This window comes from Hylobates moloch, unplaced genomic scaffold (assembly GCF_009828535.3).
Source record: "Hylobates moloch isolate HMO894 unplaced genomic scaffold, HMol_V3 SCAFFOLD_5, whole genome shotgun sequence".
In the NCBI taxonomy this organism is placed as follows: domain Eukaryota; kingdom Metazoa; phylum Chordata; class Mammalia; order Primates; family Hylobatidae; genus Hylobates; species Hylobates moloch.
In genome coordinates, this window is record NW_026652280.1 from 118,518,126 (window position 1) to 118,533,429 (window position 15,304).

At 49.1% G+C, this 15,304-nt stretch overlaps 1 protein-coding gene, 1 non-coding gene and 1 pseudogene across 3 annotated transcripts; 2 read left to right on the forward strand and 1 right to left on the reverse strand.

Annotated features, from left to right (window-relative positions):
- The first annotated feature begins 5 nt into the window (after window positions 1–5).
- On the forward strand, window positions 6–8,137 carry CFAP276 (cilia and flagella associated protein 276). Of its 2 annotated transcripts, none has more exons than XM_032155157.2 (5): window positions 6–230; window positions 5,758–5,874; window positions 6,968–7,083; window positions 7,431–7,555; window positions 7,990–8,137. In XM_032155157.2, exons 1-5 carry the CDS (start codon window positions 186–188, stop codon window positions 8,058–8,060), a joined length of 474 nt encoding a protein of 157 aa, XP_032011048.1. In that variant the 5' UTR covers window positions 6–185; the 3' UTR covers window positions 8,061–8,137. The 2 variants fall into 2 exon arrangements, with proteins under 2 accessions (XP_032011048.1, XP_032011047.1); XM_032155156.2 differs by lacking the exon at window positions 6–230 and adding an exon at window positions 1,034–1,203.
- Window positions 8,138–9,464: 1,327 nt separating this feature from the next.
- On the forward strand, window positions 9,465–10,098 carry LOC116467951 (poly(rC)-binding protein 1-like; annotated as a pseudogene).
- Window positions 10,099–13,738: 3,640 nt separating this feature from the next.
- LOC116470120 (small Cajal body-specific RNA 2) lies at window positions 13,739–14,150 on the reverse strand. Its single transcript, XR_004248539.1, has one exon. It is a non-coding gene; the product is annotated as a small Cajal body-specific RNA 2 (non-coding RNA).
- Between the last annotated feature and the right edge of the window lie 1,154 nt (window positions 14,151–15,304).

Here is a 15,304-nt window from a genome sequence, read left to right on the forward strand (position 1 = left end):
AGAGCGCGCGCCCGGGGTGCGCAACCGGCCCAACAGGCAGGCCTGGGGCTCGTGTGAAGAACACGGTGGAAGCATCCTCCAAGCCAGCCAACAAATTTCCGTTTTCTACTGCCCTTTTGGGCCAGGGGTTATTTTATGAGCATCTCTGATGTTGCACACGTGGCGTATGAACCGAGAGAAAGAAGATGGAGAGATCACCCTCCAGAAGTCGTCGCCTGGAAGAGGCCCCAGTACGTGTTCCCTCCTACGAAGGCCACTCCTGGAGATCTTACATCCCGCCAAATCCATCGGTGCTTTTACAACCGGCTAGAAGAGAAGCCCTGACACTGTAGTTGATCCGAGTTTAAGCAAGGAGTTTGCCTTAGCCGCAATTTTCCAAGTACCGCACGTGGGCCTCTCTCTCTCTCTGAGACAGGGTCTCACTCTCTAGCCCAGACTGGAGTGCAGTGGCGCGATCTCGGCTAACTGCAACCTCCGCCTCCCGGGTTCAAGAGATTCTCCTGGCTTAGCCTCCAGAGTAGCTGGGACTACGGGCGCGTGCCACCAAGCCCAGCTAATTTTTTTCCTACTTTTTGTAGAGACGGGGTTTCGCCATTTTGCCCAGACTGGTCTCGAACTCCTGGGCTTAAGCGATCCGCCCGCCTCCGCTTCCCAAAGTGCTGAGATTACAGGCGTGAACCACCGCGCCCGGCCCTCTTGGGTCTCTTGACATCCTCATTCTCTCATGGCTTTGAAAGCCTTTTGTTAGGCGCGAGGGAGAAGGAAATTTCTGGGTCATCTTGCAGGACCTCTTTCATCAACTGAAGTCTTTTGCAGAAGTCCTGATGGTGAGCGGCCAGTACTTTTCCGCCGAGGCTCAGGAGTGCAATTCCAAGGCTCGGGGCCCGCTCAGCGGAGCGTTCCCTCTGCAGTCCCCGGAGCTTCCTCCCCAGGGGCCTCCCGCGGTCAGCCGCCAGGTGGCGCCCTCCTCGGAGGGAATTCCTACATCATAGATGGCTGCGCAGTTGCCTGGCAACCGAAACCAGCGTTCCAAACAATTGGGACCCGGGATCTTATGCGAGTGAGGCTGTGCTATGGCTGAGCGGGCCTCCCATCCCTCTTAAAAGAGTTAGGCATTTAGCCATGCCTCCCACCCGGGACCCTTTCCAGCAGCCTACGTTAGATAACGATGATTCCTACTTAGGAGAACTGCGGGCTTCCAAGGTACTGTGGTTTCTTGCGCAGATTCCCAGTAGGGTCGCCGGTAGTCTTCTTTCTGTCTGAGTGATGAGCAGAGATGGTAACATGAAGGACTCTGGTGAAGACACTCGGTCGGGTACCAGGGAAGTCTGTTTTCTGCCTGCCTCCCTATCTCCATATTCAGGTTGGCTAACGTTTCAGAGGCGTTTTTTGAGCAGACGAAAGTAGAGCTCTAGTCTAGAGGAACGAGGGGCTCTGGCAGCTCAAATCAATTGTGAGTATAAGTTATGGCAGGGCCCAGGTTCCTTCAAGCTACCCACTTCCCTGTTTGGAAGACTGTTCTCTGAAGAGAAATGAGATATGGAGTGGGAGAGAATCCTCTGAAAGCCACCAGAGGTCATGCTTTATACATCTGTGTTCACACTGTCTCTGTCTTCTGGTTAACGCCACGATGTGTTTGTTACGTGTGTGTTTAGCATGATAGTGGTCACTGATTTCGGAACTTAGATGATCTTTTTTTCTGGTAGAAGTGATTGGGATATTTGAAGTGGTGCACAATAAGATGAATTAAGTGGTAATTGTGGTCTAATAACAATATTAAGAGCCTCTTTTTATTTATTCAATACTTATTTACTATAAGCCAGACACTCTGCTAAACACCAAGGATATATAAATAAATTAGATGTAGCTTCTGCTGTCAAGGAACTCTGGTAGTAAAGAGAGACCGACAATAGCAAAAATGCTTGCACAATAGCACATGTTGTGACACAGTTGTGTGTAAGGTGCTGTGAGAACCAGGAACTTAAAGGAAAGCTTCACAGAGCAGATGGATTTTGATGTCCAAATGTGAGTTAGGTAGGCCAGGTGAGGGAGTGGGTAGAATGTGAGTTAGGAAGAAGGAAACAGGAACAAGATATGCAAGGCAAAGGAAGCAGCAGGTGCAAATACACGGAAAGGAGAGAGATACATGGCTTATTTGGGGAACTGCAAATAGTCCAGAAGGGCTGGAGTGTAGGTGTGAAATGGTAGCACTCAGAGATCAGAGCTGGACAGATGCCCTTGGTGGGCTGGGTGTGCTGTGTACACCATGCTAGCTAGCTATGGTTTCATCCTAGGGATGTGAGGAATCATGGTGGGATTTTTTTTTTTTTTTTGACAGGGTCTCCTTGCTCTGTCACCCCAGCTGGAGTGCACTGGTGCAATCTTGGCTTACTGCAGCCTCGAAATCCTGGGCTCAAGCAATTCTCCCACCTTAGCCTCCCAAGTAGCTGGGACTACAGGTGATGCCACGACACCCGGCTAATTCTTATTTTATTTTTTTGTAGAACCAAGATCTTCCTTTGTTGCCCAGGCTGGTCTCAAACTCCTAGCCTCAAGTGATCCTCCTGCTTTGGCCTCCCAAAGTGCTGAGATTACAGGCATGAGCCATGGTTCCCAGCCCCATAGCAGGATTTTAAGTATCACAGTGACACAATCAGATGGGTGTTTTAGGAAGCACAAGTGGCAGCAGACTGGATAGGATGAGAGTGAGACAAGAGGGATCAGCTAGCAGGCAGGTGAGGTGATCTCCAGGAGGAAGAGTAACAGATCTACAGCAGTGCCACAGCGGGTGGAGATCAGGTGCAGATGTGAGAAAGGTGCACAAGGCAGGACTGACAGGACTTGGGGACTGACTGGATATGGCCCCAAGAGAGGAGGTGAGTCTAGGTAACTGCTAGGTTCCCAAGGGTTTAATTCTGAGGGTTCACTGAAATGGGGCATCCTGGGGAAGCAGGTTTGGGGAGAAAGATGTTGAGAAACATCAACTATGTAGATGTTTTTGTAGTGACTGTGGGATATTTAAGTGAAGATCAATAGTAGGCAACAGGATTGAGAGTTCTGGATTGAAGATGTATGACTGAGCTGTGTATCCATATGAGCTATGGTACCCATATGGTAGTTGAAGCCGTGGAAGGGAATCAGCTCATCCAGTGGGTGTGAGCATAAGAAAAGTAAAAATGAGACCCTTGGAGAATAGCACTGTCTAAGGGATAGAGAGAAAGTGGAGCTGAGACAGTAGCTGAGAGATAAGGGCCAGAAATAAGAGGAAAACCCAGAGGAGCTGGGCCCACAGAGCTTGGTGAGGGCATTTGAGGGAATCAGCATTATGGTGTCAGAAACAGCTGAGTTCAAATAAGATCAGGCCTGGAAAGGATCCACCTGGCCTGGCCACAGAGATCATTGATAACTAGCAAGAGCAGTTTTAGGGGGTGCTTGAGGCAGAGGCCAGACTGCAGTGAGCTAAAGAGAGTATGGGAATGGTGAGTGAGGAAGTAGAGATAGTAAATATTGACTCCTGAAAAGGTCTGGTTCTGTAGGGAAGGTGATAGGCTGGTAGCTAGACCATGACAAAGAAATGAAGTGAGGCTGGTGTCAGAAGAGAGCGTATGCAGAATGGTAACAGGTTTCAGAAGACCGGGGAAGGGTGGGTCTGGGGAGAAAGGGTTATTCTTGAGTAAAAGGGACTTTCCTTTCCCTGAGATGGAAAGAAAGTGGATGTAAAGATGGCATTCATGCTTGACAGTCTGGACTTTCTCAGTGAAAGACAATCTCATCCTTCTGCTGACAGAGATGACCAGGTTTAAGTGGTCTTCAAGGAGAGTGGGAGGAGTGCTGCCCAGGGCCACATCAAAGGATAACTGAGCCTGTGCTGGCATCAAATACCTGTAGCTTTCTTTCTTTCATACTTCATTCTTCTCAGTGATAGCACAGTGCCTGATACACACTGTTCAATTAAGGTATGACTCACAGCGGGGTGCGGTGGCTCACACCTGTAATTCCAGCAGTTTGGGAGGCTGAGGCAGGTGGATCACCTGAGGTCAGGAGTTCGAGACCAGTCTGGCCAATATGGTGAAGCCCCATCTCTAATAAAAATACGAAAATTAGCCAGATGTGGTGGCACATGCCTGTAATCCTAGCTACTCGGGAGGCTAAGGCTGGAGAATCACTTGAACCCAGGAGGCGGAGGTTGCAATGAGCCGAGATCATGCCACTGTACTCCAGTCTGGGCGACAGAGCGAGACTGTCTCAAAAAAAAAAAAAAAAAGGTATGGCTCACATAGCACTTTGCCATATTGGGGGGAAGGAGGATTAAAATGTTGGATAGGTCTAATGAGAGTTCTATCTTTCTTGAGACAGAGTCCCACTCTTGTTGCCCAGGCCGGAGTGCAGTGGCTCAATCTCAGCTCACTGCAACCTCCACCTCCTGGGTTCAAACGATTCTCCCTCCTCAGCCTCCCAAGTAGCTGAGATTACAGGCGCCCACCACTACCCCCAGCTAATTTTTGTATTTTAGTAGAGATGGTGTTTCATCATGTTGGTCAGGCTGGTCTCAAACTCCTGACCTCAGGTGATCCGCCCGCCTCAGCCTCCCAAAGTGCTGGGATTACAGGGGTGAGACACTGAGCCCAGCGAGAGTTCTAATAGGTTGTTAGTTGCACTCACTGGAATTCAGTCAAATGATATATTGGATTCAACCATTTTTTAATACCATGTGTTAGGTAGTGTGCTAGGAACTGGGGATACAGTGGTGAATATGGCATTTTACATATAATGAAGAAATCTGTTACATGCTTTTTACATTCATGCCTGTGGAGTTTTATTGAGAGGACTAATGTCCAGTGGACTTTTTCTGCCATTCCTGCAATCAATGACCCTTCCCTGCTTATTGGAATCTTTTTCTCACCTGCTTAGACATTGCATTCTCCTGATTTCATCTCTGATTGCTTCTCTAGGGCCCTCCTCACTCCCAGTTATAATACTGTACAATCCTCACGAACCCGTTCTTCCCTTTTGGCCTGACTCCATTTCACAGGCTTCAGCTACTACTTCATGTGGACAACCAATACTTCTGAGCTCTCCTCCAACAAGTTACACTTCCAATTTTCTACCTGTTATTTGCATTATAATGTCTCACCTTTTCTTCAAACTCAGTGCATCTAAACCTGAGCTCATCATGTTTCCTATCTGCTCCCAACTCTTCACTCCCCTCATCCCATTCTATACCTTCTCCTATATTCCTGGCCTGTTTCTGTCAGTTCTCACTAAGAAAACTTAGAATCAAGAGGCTGGGGAGTCTTGCTCCATACCGTTCTTCTCTTTGCAGATGTCTGAGATTCAAATAAAACCAGCTGGGGCCGGGTGTGATGGCTCACACCTGTAATCTGAGTTCTTTGGGAGGCTGAGACAGGTGTATCACTTGAGGCCAGGAGTTGAAGACCAGCCTGGCCAACATGGCGAAACCCTGTCTCTACTAAAAATACAAAAATTAGCCGGGCATAGTGGCACATGCCTGTAATCCCAGCTACTTGAGGGGCTGAGACAGAAGAGTCACTTGAACCCAAGAGACAGAGGTTGCAGTGAGCCGAGATCACGTCACTGCACTCCAGCTTCTATGACAGAGTGAGATTCTGTCTCAAAAAATAAAACAAAACAAAAAACACAAAACCGGATGGAATAAGGGGATGCTACTGAAGCTAACCACATCAGCAAGGCTTCCCGTGTAACCAGGTTATCCTGGATATGGTTTCTCTTTTGCAGAAATTGCCATACAAGAACCCAACACACCTTGCTCAGCAGCAGGAACCCTGGAGTCGGCTCAACTCAACCCCCACAATTACTTCCATGAGGCGGGATGCCTACTATTTTGATCCCGAGGTACCTAGCATTGAAATATTATTCCTCTTTGCAGCCGTTTAGGGCTTTTTTTTTTTTTTTCCTGTCACCCAGGGTGGAATGCTGTGGCCTGATCATGGTTTACCATAGCCTGAACCTCCCAGGCTCAGGCAATCCTCCTTCCTCTGCCTCCTGAAACTATAGGCAGTGCCATGACATGCAGCTAATTTTTTTTTTTTTTTTTAAGAGATGAGGTCTCGATATGTTGCTCAGGCTAATCTCAAACTCCTGACCTCAAGCGATCCTCCCACTTCAGCCTCCCAAAGTGCTGGGATTATAGGCATGAGCCACTGCACCCAGCCCTTAATATTCTTTTTGAAATTTAGTCTGTCCCTAACTGCTTCAGTACGTTTCCTTTTGTCTCTAACCCAAGATTCTACCAAATCCAAAGCCAAAAACCAATTTATCTGGCCTCTGGGAAGCCAGAAGGCTTAGGTTTTGCTCTAGGCAGTTATCTAGAGCAAATGACTTTACAAACCTTCTCATTCTCTGACTAAAACAAGGGCTGAATATAAACATGAATGAGGTAAAGTTCATTAAGCCTACATCAGGAACAATATTCCTGAGTCTCAAGCCGGGCGCGGTGGCTCAAGCCTGTAATCCCAGCACTTTGGGAGGCTGAGGCGGGCGGATCACGAGGTCAGGAGATCGAGACCATCCTGGCTAACACGGTGAAACCCCGTCTCTACTAAAAACACAAAAAATTAGCCGGGCGTGTTGGCGGGCGCCTGTATTCCCAGCTACTCGGGAGGCTGAGGCAGGAGAATGGCGTGAACCCAGGAGGTGGAGGTTGCGGTGAGCCGAGATCGCGCCACTGCACTCCAGTCTGGGGGACAGAGAAAGACTCCGTCTCAATATACTTGATCTCAAGTGAGACTAGCCTAGACCTAACCCTAAGATAATTCCACATCAACAAGAGTTATCATGTACAACAATTTAGTGTGTACGGAGTTGGTGGATTTCAGGCCCAAGAGAGCCTTCACTATACTTTTGGGGAAGAGTAGAGCACAATAGAACCTGACTAGAGTAGGGACACAGGTGGCTGAGCTAACCTTGGGGGGACTGACTTCTGTAGATACCAAAGGATGACCTGGACTTCCGCTTAGCAGCCTTGTACAACCACCACACTGGGACATTCAAGAACAAAAGTGAGATACTGTTAAACCAGAAAACCACGCAGGATATCTATAGGTAAGTGGTAGAGGCAGAGCCTCTCCAGCCTAAACATGCTGCCATCCAGTCATATAAGGTAAAATGTCACCTGGAAAATGATAATCACTAGGTACTCATTTGTATAAAAATTTCTGTATTTTTACATCTGTGTCTATAATATAGTTTCTGTATTTTCACTGTCTAAGATGAACAGAAATCCCCCAAGATTGTGCTCATCTGTATAAACAAAATCTTTGGTTAATCCCACAGAGGTAAAAAGAGTCTTTGGCTGCTTTATTCTTGAGATCACATGCAACTACTTTGCCCTCCTCACCTTTCTCTGATTGATTTCACTCTCCACTTTTCTTCCCTATGCCTTCTTCTAGAACCAAGATCCGATTCCCTGGAGAATTTTTAACCCCTCCCACTCCACCCATCACTTTCCTGGCTAACATCAGACACTGGATCAACCCTCAAAAGGAGTCCATCCACAGCATCCAGGGATCCATAGGTAAGGGTTAGAGGACTGGGTAAGCAGATGGGGCAGTGGGGGAGTCTTTCTAAATGAACCCATGAATCAGGGATTTAAGGTGATTGGACAGGAGGGAAGATGAGGGATTTCTGTGGGTCTCGGAAAGCAACGATTAAGTTGGCAAGTACCAGATTAATACCAGGGGACATGCTGACTATAGAGGTAGGAAATTAATTCAATTTTTCAGAGCATCTTTGCTCAGCCTTAGGTCTAGGAGACAAACATTTACAGCTAGGGCAAAAACTTGGGGGTGGAAGACCTATAACTACCTCCCATCAATCCTCCATATGCCGGTTTTCCCAGCTGTTATGAGAAGCTTCTCCACAGTACCCACAAATGTATTGATGATTAAAGTTTCCTAGGAAAGGCCAAGGATCTGAAATTCAGTCCACTTCCTCTTCTCTTTTCTCCAGTGTCCCCTCACACTGCAGCCACCAATGGAGGCTACTCCCGAAAGAAAGATGGTGGCTTCTTCTCCACCTAGTGTTGACAGATCCCTGAACTAATTATAGTGAAACATACTGCGGCCCACTTCCATTAAATAGATTTCTGCAAGATGAAGTCTGAAGTGTCTGTTATCCATAGATTACAAATTGCCACTTGACCACTTTTTTTTTTTTTTTGAAACAGAGTCTCGCTCTGTCGCCCAGGCTGGAGTGCAATGATGCAATCTCGGGTCACTGCAACCTCTGCTTCCCGGGTTCAAGCGATTCTCCTGCCTCAGCCTCCGGAGTAGCAGGGACTACAGGCACATGCCACCACGCCCGGCTAATTTTTGTATTATTAGTAGAGACAGGGTTTCACCATGTTGGCCAGGGTGGTCTTGAACTCCTGACTCGTGATCCACCCACCTCAGCCTCCCAAAGTGCTGGGATTACAGGCGTGAGCCACCGTGCCCAGCCTCCACTTGACTACTCTTAAAACACGGGAAGGAAATTACCCAACTTGTAGAAACTAGTCCTTTGGGGTATATTTGCAACTTGGAAATTCATATCTTGCTGATGAAGATTTAGCACAGAACAGCAGTCTTTGGTAGGATTCAGATATTCACATTTTGTAAACTGAAGTCACTCCAACCATACAGAGCCATCCATTCAACACTGCCAGCAAACCTTTATGTGCCAGGAACTGAGCTAAGTGTTGAGGAAACAAAAATGGACATGAGCTACCTTGTATTTTCAGAAGCTCCCAATAGTATCAGTATTTATGCTAAGGTCACAGTTAAGAGATTTAGCCGTCCTGGGTTTAGGCATTTGCTGGGCTTTACTTTTCCTTGGTTCCATCTCCCTGGTCCTGACTCACCACTGTTAATCTCTAACTCTGCTATTTGTCCTTGCCTGGGAGTCAACTCCCTTTCCTTTGTGTCAATTCGTGCTGTGATACATAGCCCTGATTCTTTTTTTTTTTTTTTTGAGACGGAGTCTTGCTCTGTCGCCCAGGCTGGAGTGCAGTGGCGCGATCTCGGCTCACTGCAACCTCCGCCTCCCGGGTTCACGCCATTCTCCTGCCTCAGCCTCTCCGAGTAGCTGGGACTACAGGCGCCCGCCACCACGCCCGGCTAATTTTTTGTATTTTTGGTAGAGACGGGGTTTCACCGTGGTCTCGATCTCCTGACCTCGTGATCCGCCCGCCTCGGCCTCCCAAAGTGCTGGGATTACAAGCGTGAGCCACCGTATAGCCCTGATTCTTATAAACATGGTTCGAAAACCTGGTGCTTGGGTTTGCAGTACCTAAAAACTGATGTATTCAGTGATTTCCAAAATTACAAGTCACTCGCAGGGACCTGCTGTGTCATAAAAAAGATTGGACAAGAATGGCAAATCTTTTAGAATATTGCACAATAGGTGTGATGTCTCACACTTGTAATCCCAACACTTTTAGCTGAGGCATGAGGAACACTGGAGCCCAGATCGAGCCCACAGTGAGCCATGATGGAGCCACTGCGCTCCAGCCTGGGCAACAGAGTGAGACCCTGTCTCAAAACAATTAAATTAGTTTTCTAAGCTAAAAAAAGAGAGAAAGGTTTGGGAAAGGTAGGTTTAAGATCAAAGAGATCCGCGAGAGTATGGTACCCAGGTCTAGGTGGCGGGGGACATACTGCTCAACTCCACCGAGAGGGCCATCACCATCGGTTTGTCAAAGAGATCTGCCTGATCATGCTAGAAACGCTCTCCCAGTCTCCCCAGGGGAGAGTCATGACCATTCCATACCAGCCCATGCCGGCCAAGTCCCCAGTCATCTGCGCGGGCGGCCAAGATCGTTGCAGCAAGGCTGTGGGCTACCCCCACGTCACCCATGACCTGGAGGGACCACCTCTAGATGCCTACTCGATTCAAGGACAACACATCATTTCTCCGCTTGATCCGGCCAAGCTGAACCAGGTGGCAAGACAACAATCTCACTTTGCCATGATGCACGGCGGGACTGAATTCACCCGAATTGACTCCAGCTCTCCAGAGGTGAAAGGCTATTAAGCAAGTTTGGATACATCTACTCAAACTATGGCTGGGCGTGGTGGCTAACTCCCGTAATCCCAGCACTTTAGGAGGCCGAGACAGGCAGATCACTTGAGGTCAGGAATTCGAGAACAGCCTGGCCAACATGGCGAAACCCCATCTCTACCAAAAATACAAAAATTAGCCAGGTGTAGTGAAGGGCGCCTGTAATCCCAGCTACTTGGGAGGCTGAGGCAGAATCGCTTGAACCTGGGAGGCTGAGGTTGCAGTGAGCTGAGATTGTGCCACTGCACTCCAACCTGGGTGACAAAGCAGGACTCCGTCTAAAAAAAAACCAACCAAGGCCGGACGCGGCGGCTCACGCCTGTAATCCCAGCACTTTGGGAGGCCGAGACAGGTGGATCACGAGGTCAGGAGATCGAGACCATCCTGGCTAACACGGTGAAACCCTGTCTCTACTAAAAATACAAAAAAAAACTAGCCGGGCATAGTGGCGGGCGCCTGTAATCCCAGCTACTCGGGAGGCTGAGGCAGGAGAATGGCGTGAACCCGGGAGGCGGAGCTTGCAGTGAGCCAAGATCACACCACTGCACTCCAGCCTGGGCGGCAGAGCGAGACTCCGTCTTAAAAACAAACAAACAAGGCCGGGCGCGGTGGCTCACGCTTGTAATCCCAGCACTTTGGGAGGCCGAGGCAGGCGGATCACGAGGTCAGGAGATCGAGACCAGGGTGAAACCCCGTCTCTACTAAAAATACAAAAAAAATTAGCCGGGCATGGTGGCGGGCGCCTGTAGTCCCAGCTACTCGGAGAGGCTGAGGCAGGAGAATGGCGTGAACCCGGGAGGCGGAGCTTGCAGTGAGCCGAGATTGCGCCACTGCACTCCAGCCTGGGCGACCGAGCGAGACTCTGTCTCAAAAAAAAAATAAAAATAAAAATAAAAATAAAAAAATAAAAACAAACAAACAAAAAAAACCCAACCAAACAAAAATCTACGCAAACCACCATTCCAAATAACTTAATTGGCTGTGTAATCGGACCCCAAGGCGCCAACATTAATGAGATCCGCCGGATGTCCGGGGCCCAGATCAAAACTGCCAACCCAGTAGAAGAGTACTCTGATAGGCAGGGTACCATCAGGGGCTCTGCTGCTAGTATCGGTCTGGGCCAGTATTTAATCAATGCCAGGCTTTCCTCTGAGAAGGGTATGGAGCACAGCTAGAATAGTGTAGGTTCCCTCAATAACCTCTTTGTGCTGTTTTCCCATGATCCAACTGTGTAATTTCTGGTGAGTGATTCCAGGTTTTAAATAATTTGTAAATGTTCAGTTTCTACACAACTTCATCATCTGCTAAGAATTTTAAAATCACATTCTCTGTTCAGCTGTTAATGCTGGGAACCATATTTAATTTTATAAGCTTTTCCCTGTTTTTAGCTTTGTTTTGGGCTTTTTGGGTCATGAATTTTATTTGTCGATAAAAAATGTAAGAGTGGAATGTTAATAAGTTTCACTTTAGTTCTGTAATATCAAGAATTTAAGAATTGGCTGGGCGTGGTGGCTCACGCCTGTAATCACAGCACTTTGGGAGGCTGAGACGGGGGGATCACGAGGTCAGGAGTTTGCGACCAGCCAGTTCGATACCAGCTGGCCAACATGGTGAAACCTTGTCTGTACTAAAAATACAAAAATTAGCTGGGTGTGGTGGCACATGCCTGTAATCCCAGCTACTCGGAAGGCTGAGGCAGGAGAATCGCTTGAACCTGGGAGGTGGAGGTTGCAGTGAGCTGAGATGGAGCCACTGCACTCCAGCCTGGGCAAGCGTGAGACTGCATCTAAGAAAAAAAAAAATTAAGAATTAAAACAAGCCAGGCACAGTGGTTCACGCCTGCAATCCCAACACTTTGGGAGGCTGAGGTAGGTGGATCACCTGATGTCAGGAGTTCGATACCAGTCTGGTCAACATGGTGAAACCCCATCTCAACTAAAAATACAAAAAAATTAGCCGGGTGTGGTGGTGGGCGCCTGTAACTCCAGCTACTTGGGAAGCTGAGGCAAGAGACTCACTTTAACCCCAGAGGGGGAGGTTGCAGTGAGCTGAGATGGGGCCACTGCACTCCAGACTGGGCAACAGGAACAAAACTCTGTCTAAAAAAAAAAAAAAAAAAGTAAAATAAAGAAAGGAAAAATAATAGAATAGAATATCGTGCAATAAATTCCCATTTCTAATTAAGTTTGACAACATAATTGTTGTTGAGCAATTCAGATATGAAAGAGCTTCTTTCAGGCACTCAGGTGGCTGAAGGTCCTTAAGCCAAACTGTTAAGAGTCCCCTTCCGGCCGGGCACGGTGGCTCACGCCTGTAATCCCAGCACTTTGGAAGGCTGAAGTGGGTGGATCACCTGAGGTCAGGGGTTCAAGACCAGCCTGGGCAACATGGTGAAACCCCATTCCTACTAAAAATACAAAATTAGCTGGGCATGGTGGTGCGTGCCTGTAGTCCCAGCTATTTGGGAGGCTAAGGCAGGAGAATTGCTTGAACCCAGGAGGTGGAGGTTGCAGTGAGCCAAGATCGTGCCACTGCACTCCAGCCTGGGCAACAGAGTGAGGCTCCCTATCAAAATAAATGAGTCCCCTTCCACCCAGACCTTCCGACCTATTCACATATCTGCTGCCAAGTGGCTATATGAAGTTTCAGATCTCATTATTTAGAGTGGCTTAAGGTGGCAGAGGCATGACTACCTGGTTAATCACATTATGGAGGCTGAGATATTAAACATCAAAAAAAGGCATTTGCTTTTAAAAACATGGATTCCTAGACCTCCCTGGTAATTCTAATTCAATATATTCCAGGAGTGTCCGTGGAACATTTCATGTTCTCTTAATGGACATATATATGTATACGGACATACTAGACAGTGTGTGTATATTCCTGAGCGGCAGATGCTGTACCATGCCGTTAGCCCTGGGGATATAAGTGTTGGTAGCATACAAAAAATGTCAAGCCAAGTCTAAAGAAAAACAGGGAGAGGACTGGCGTTGTGGCGTGCACTGATAGTCCCAGCTACAGGGCAGGCTCAGGTGGGAGAATCTCTTGAGCCTGAGAGGTCGAGACTGCAGTGAACTATGATTGCGCCACTGCACTCCAGCCTGGGAAACAGAGTGAGACCGTTTCAAACAAAAAAAAAGAAAGAAAAACTTAAAAAGGGGCCAGGCGGGGTGGCTCATGCCTGTAATCACAGCACTTTGGGAAGCCGAGGCGGGCGGATCACTTGAGGTTAGGAGTTCGAGACTAGCCTGGCAAAACATGGTGAAACCCCGTCTCTACCAAAACTTACAAAAATTAGCCGAGCGTGGTGACGCGCGCCTGTAGTTCCACCTACTGGGGAGACAGATGTGAGGATCGCTTGAGCCAAGGAGGTCGAAGTTGCAATGAGCCGATATCGCGGTTCTGCACTCGAGTCTGGGCGACAGAGCCAAGACTCTGTCTCAAAAAAAAAGGAACAAAAGAAAAAAGAAAAACAAGGAGAAATGGGAAAGTGGGAGAAAAGTAAATCAGCGGCGAAAAAGGCCTCCGCGACCTTCCAGCTCCAGGGGGAAGGGCGGCGGCTCATTTACCCTTGGCCACCGCGCTCAGCATCCCCGCCCGCCGCCGGCCGTTCACGTGCTCGCCCCTACGCCACTGGCAGCCCGCAGCCCGGTGGCCGTGCCCAGATCAGAATCGCCTCGATAATCAGTGGCCGGGGACAAGCCCGGCCTCGTCTATCTGATCAATTCATCACCTCTGAGCGCCGGGCCCCGCAAGGCCAGCTCCGGGACCTCGGGGACCGCAGTGTTGCCGCCGCCTAAGGGGCCTCGCTGCACAGCGCCCCGAGGGGGCTTCGCAGGAGGAGAGCTTTTCATTTCGGGTCGGCCCGGCGGGGCTGGGGTCACGATCCGATCAAATAAGATCAAAGTGTAAGCGGGAGGAGGGGCGCAGGGGTGGGCGCACGCACTCGCCTAACACTCTCCAAGCGCACACACTCACGCGTCCACTCACACTCAGCCCGCACGCGCCTCGCACGCGACACCACAGCTCCGCACACAACACCCAGAGACCAGGCCACTCTCGCTCCCTAAAACAGCGGAAGTCCGCTCCCCACGCGGCTTTTAAGCCCTCTGCCCCCTCCCGCGCCTTGGAGGATTCTGGGAGAAACCACCGAGCATAGGCAGACGAGTCCTGAGGAACGGGGTGTTCCTCAGAGTGCGCACGTTGCTGCCCTCGCGTGGCTCGGAGGGGAACATAGGTCCCAGGAAAAGGCGGTACTAATTTCCACCTTACAGAATCGTGGGTTTTTGTTTTTGTTTTTTTGGAGACCGGTACTCGCCGTGTCGCCCAGGCTGGAGTGCAGTGGCGCGAACACGGCTCATTGCTCCTAGATCAAGTGATCCTCCCACCTCAGCCTCCTGAGTAGCTGGGACCACAGGCGATGGCCACCGCACCTAGCCTTTTGACCTTTGTATAACTACATATTTATATCCATATCTTTAGTTTTTCTGTGATCTTGACTTTAATTTGTCTTCAATTTCTTTCTTTCTTTTTTTTGAGATGGAGTCTCGCTCTGTCGCCCAAGCTGGAGTGCAATGGCAGGGTCTCGGCTCACTGCAACCTCTGCCTTCCGGGTTCAAGCAATTCTCCTGCCTCAGCCTCTGGAGTAGCTGGGATTACAGGCGTCCGCCACTATGCCTGGCTAATTTTTGTATTTTTAGTAGAGATAGGGTTTCACCATGTTGGCCACGCTGATCTCGAACTGCTGACCTCGTGATCCACCCACCTTGGCCTCCCACAGTGCTGGGATCACAGGCGTGAGCCACTGCGCCCGGCCCAATTTCCTTCTTTTTTTTTATAGACCTAGTCTAGCTCTGTCACTCAGGCTGGAGTGCAGTGATACGATCTCGGTTCACTGCAACCTCCACCTCCTGGGTTCAAGCGATTCTCCTGTCTCAGCCTCCCAAGTAGCTGGGATTACAGACGTCCGCCATCACGCCCGGCTAATTTTTGTATTTTTAGTAGATTTGGGGTTTCACCGTGTTGGCCAGGCTGGTCTTGAACTCTTGACCTCAGGTGATCAGCCTGCCTCAGCCTCCCAAAGTGCTGGGATTACAGGTGTGAGCTACTGCGCCTGGCCTTAATTTTTTTTTTTTTTTTTTGAGACGGAGTTTCGCTCTTGTTGCCTGGGCTGGAGTGCCATGGTGCGATCTCGGTTCACCGCAACCTCCGTCTCCCGGGTTCAAGC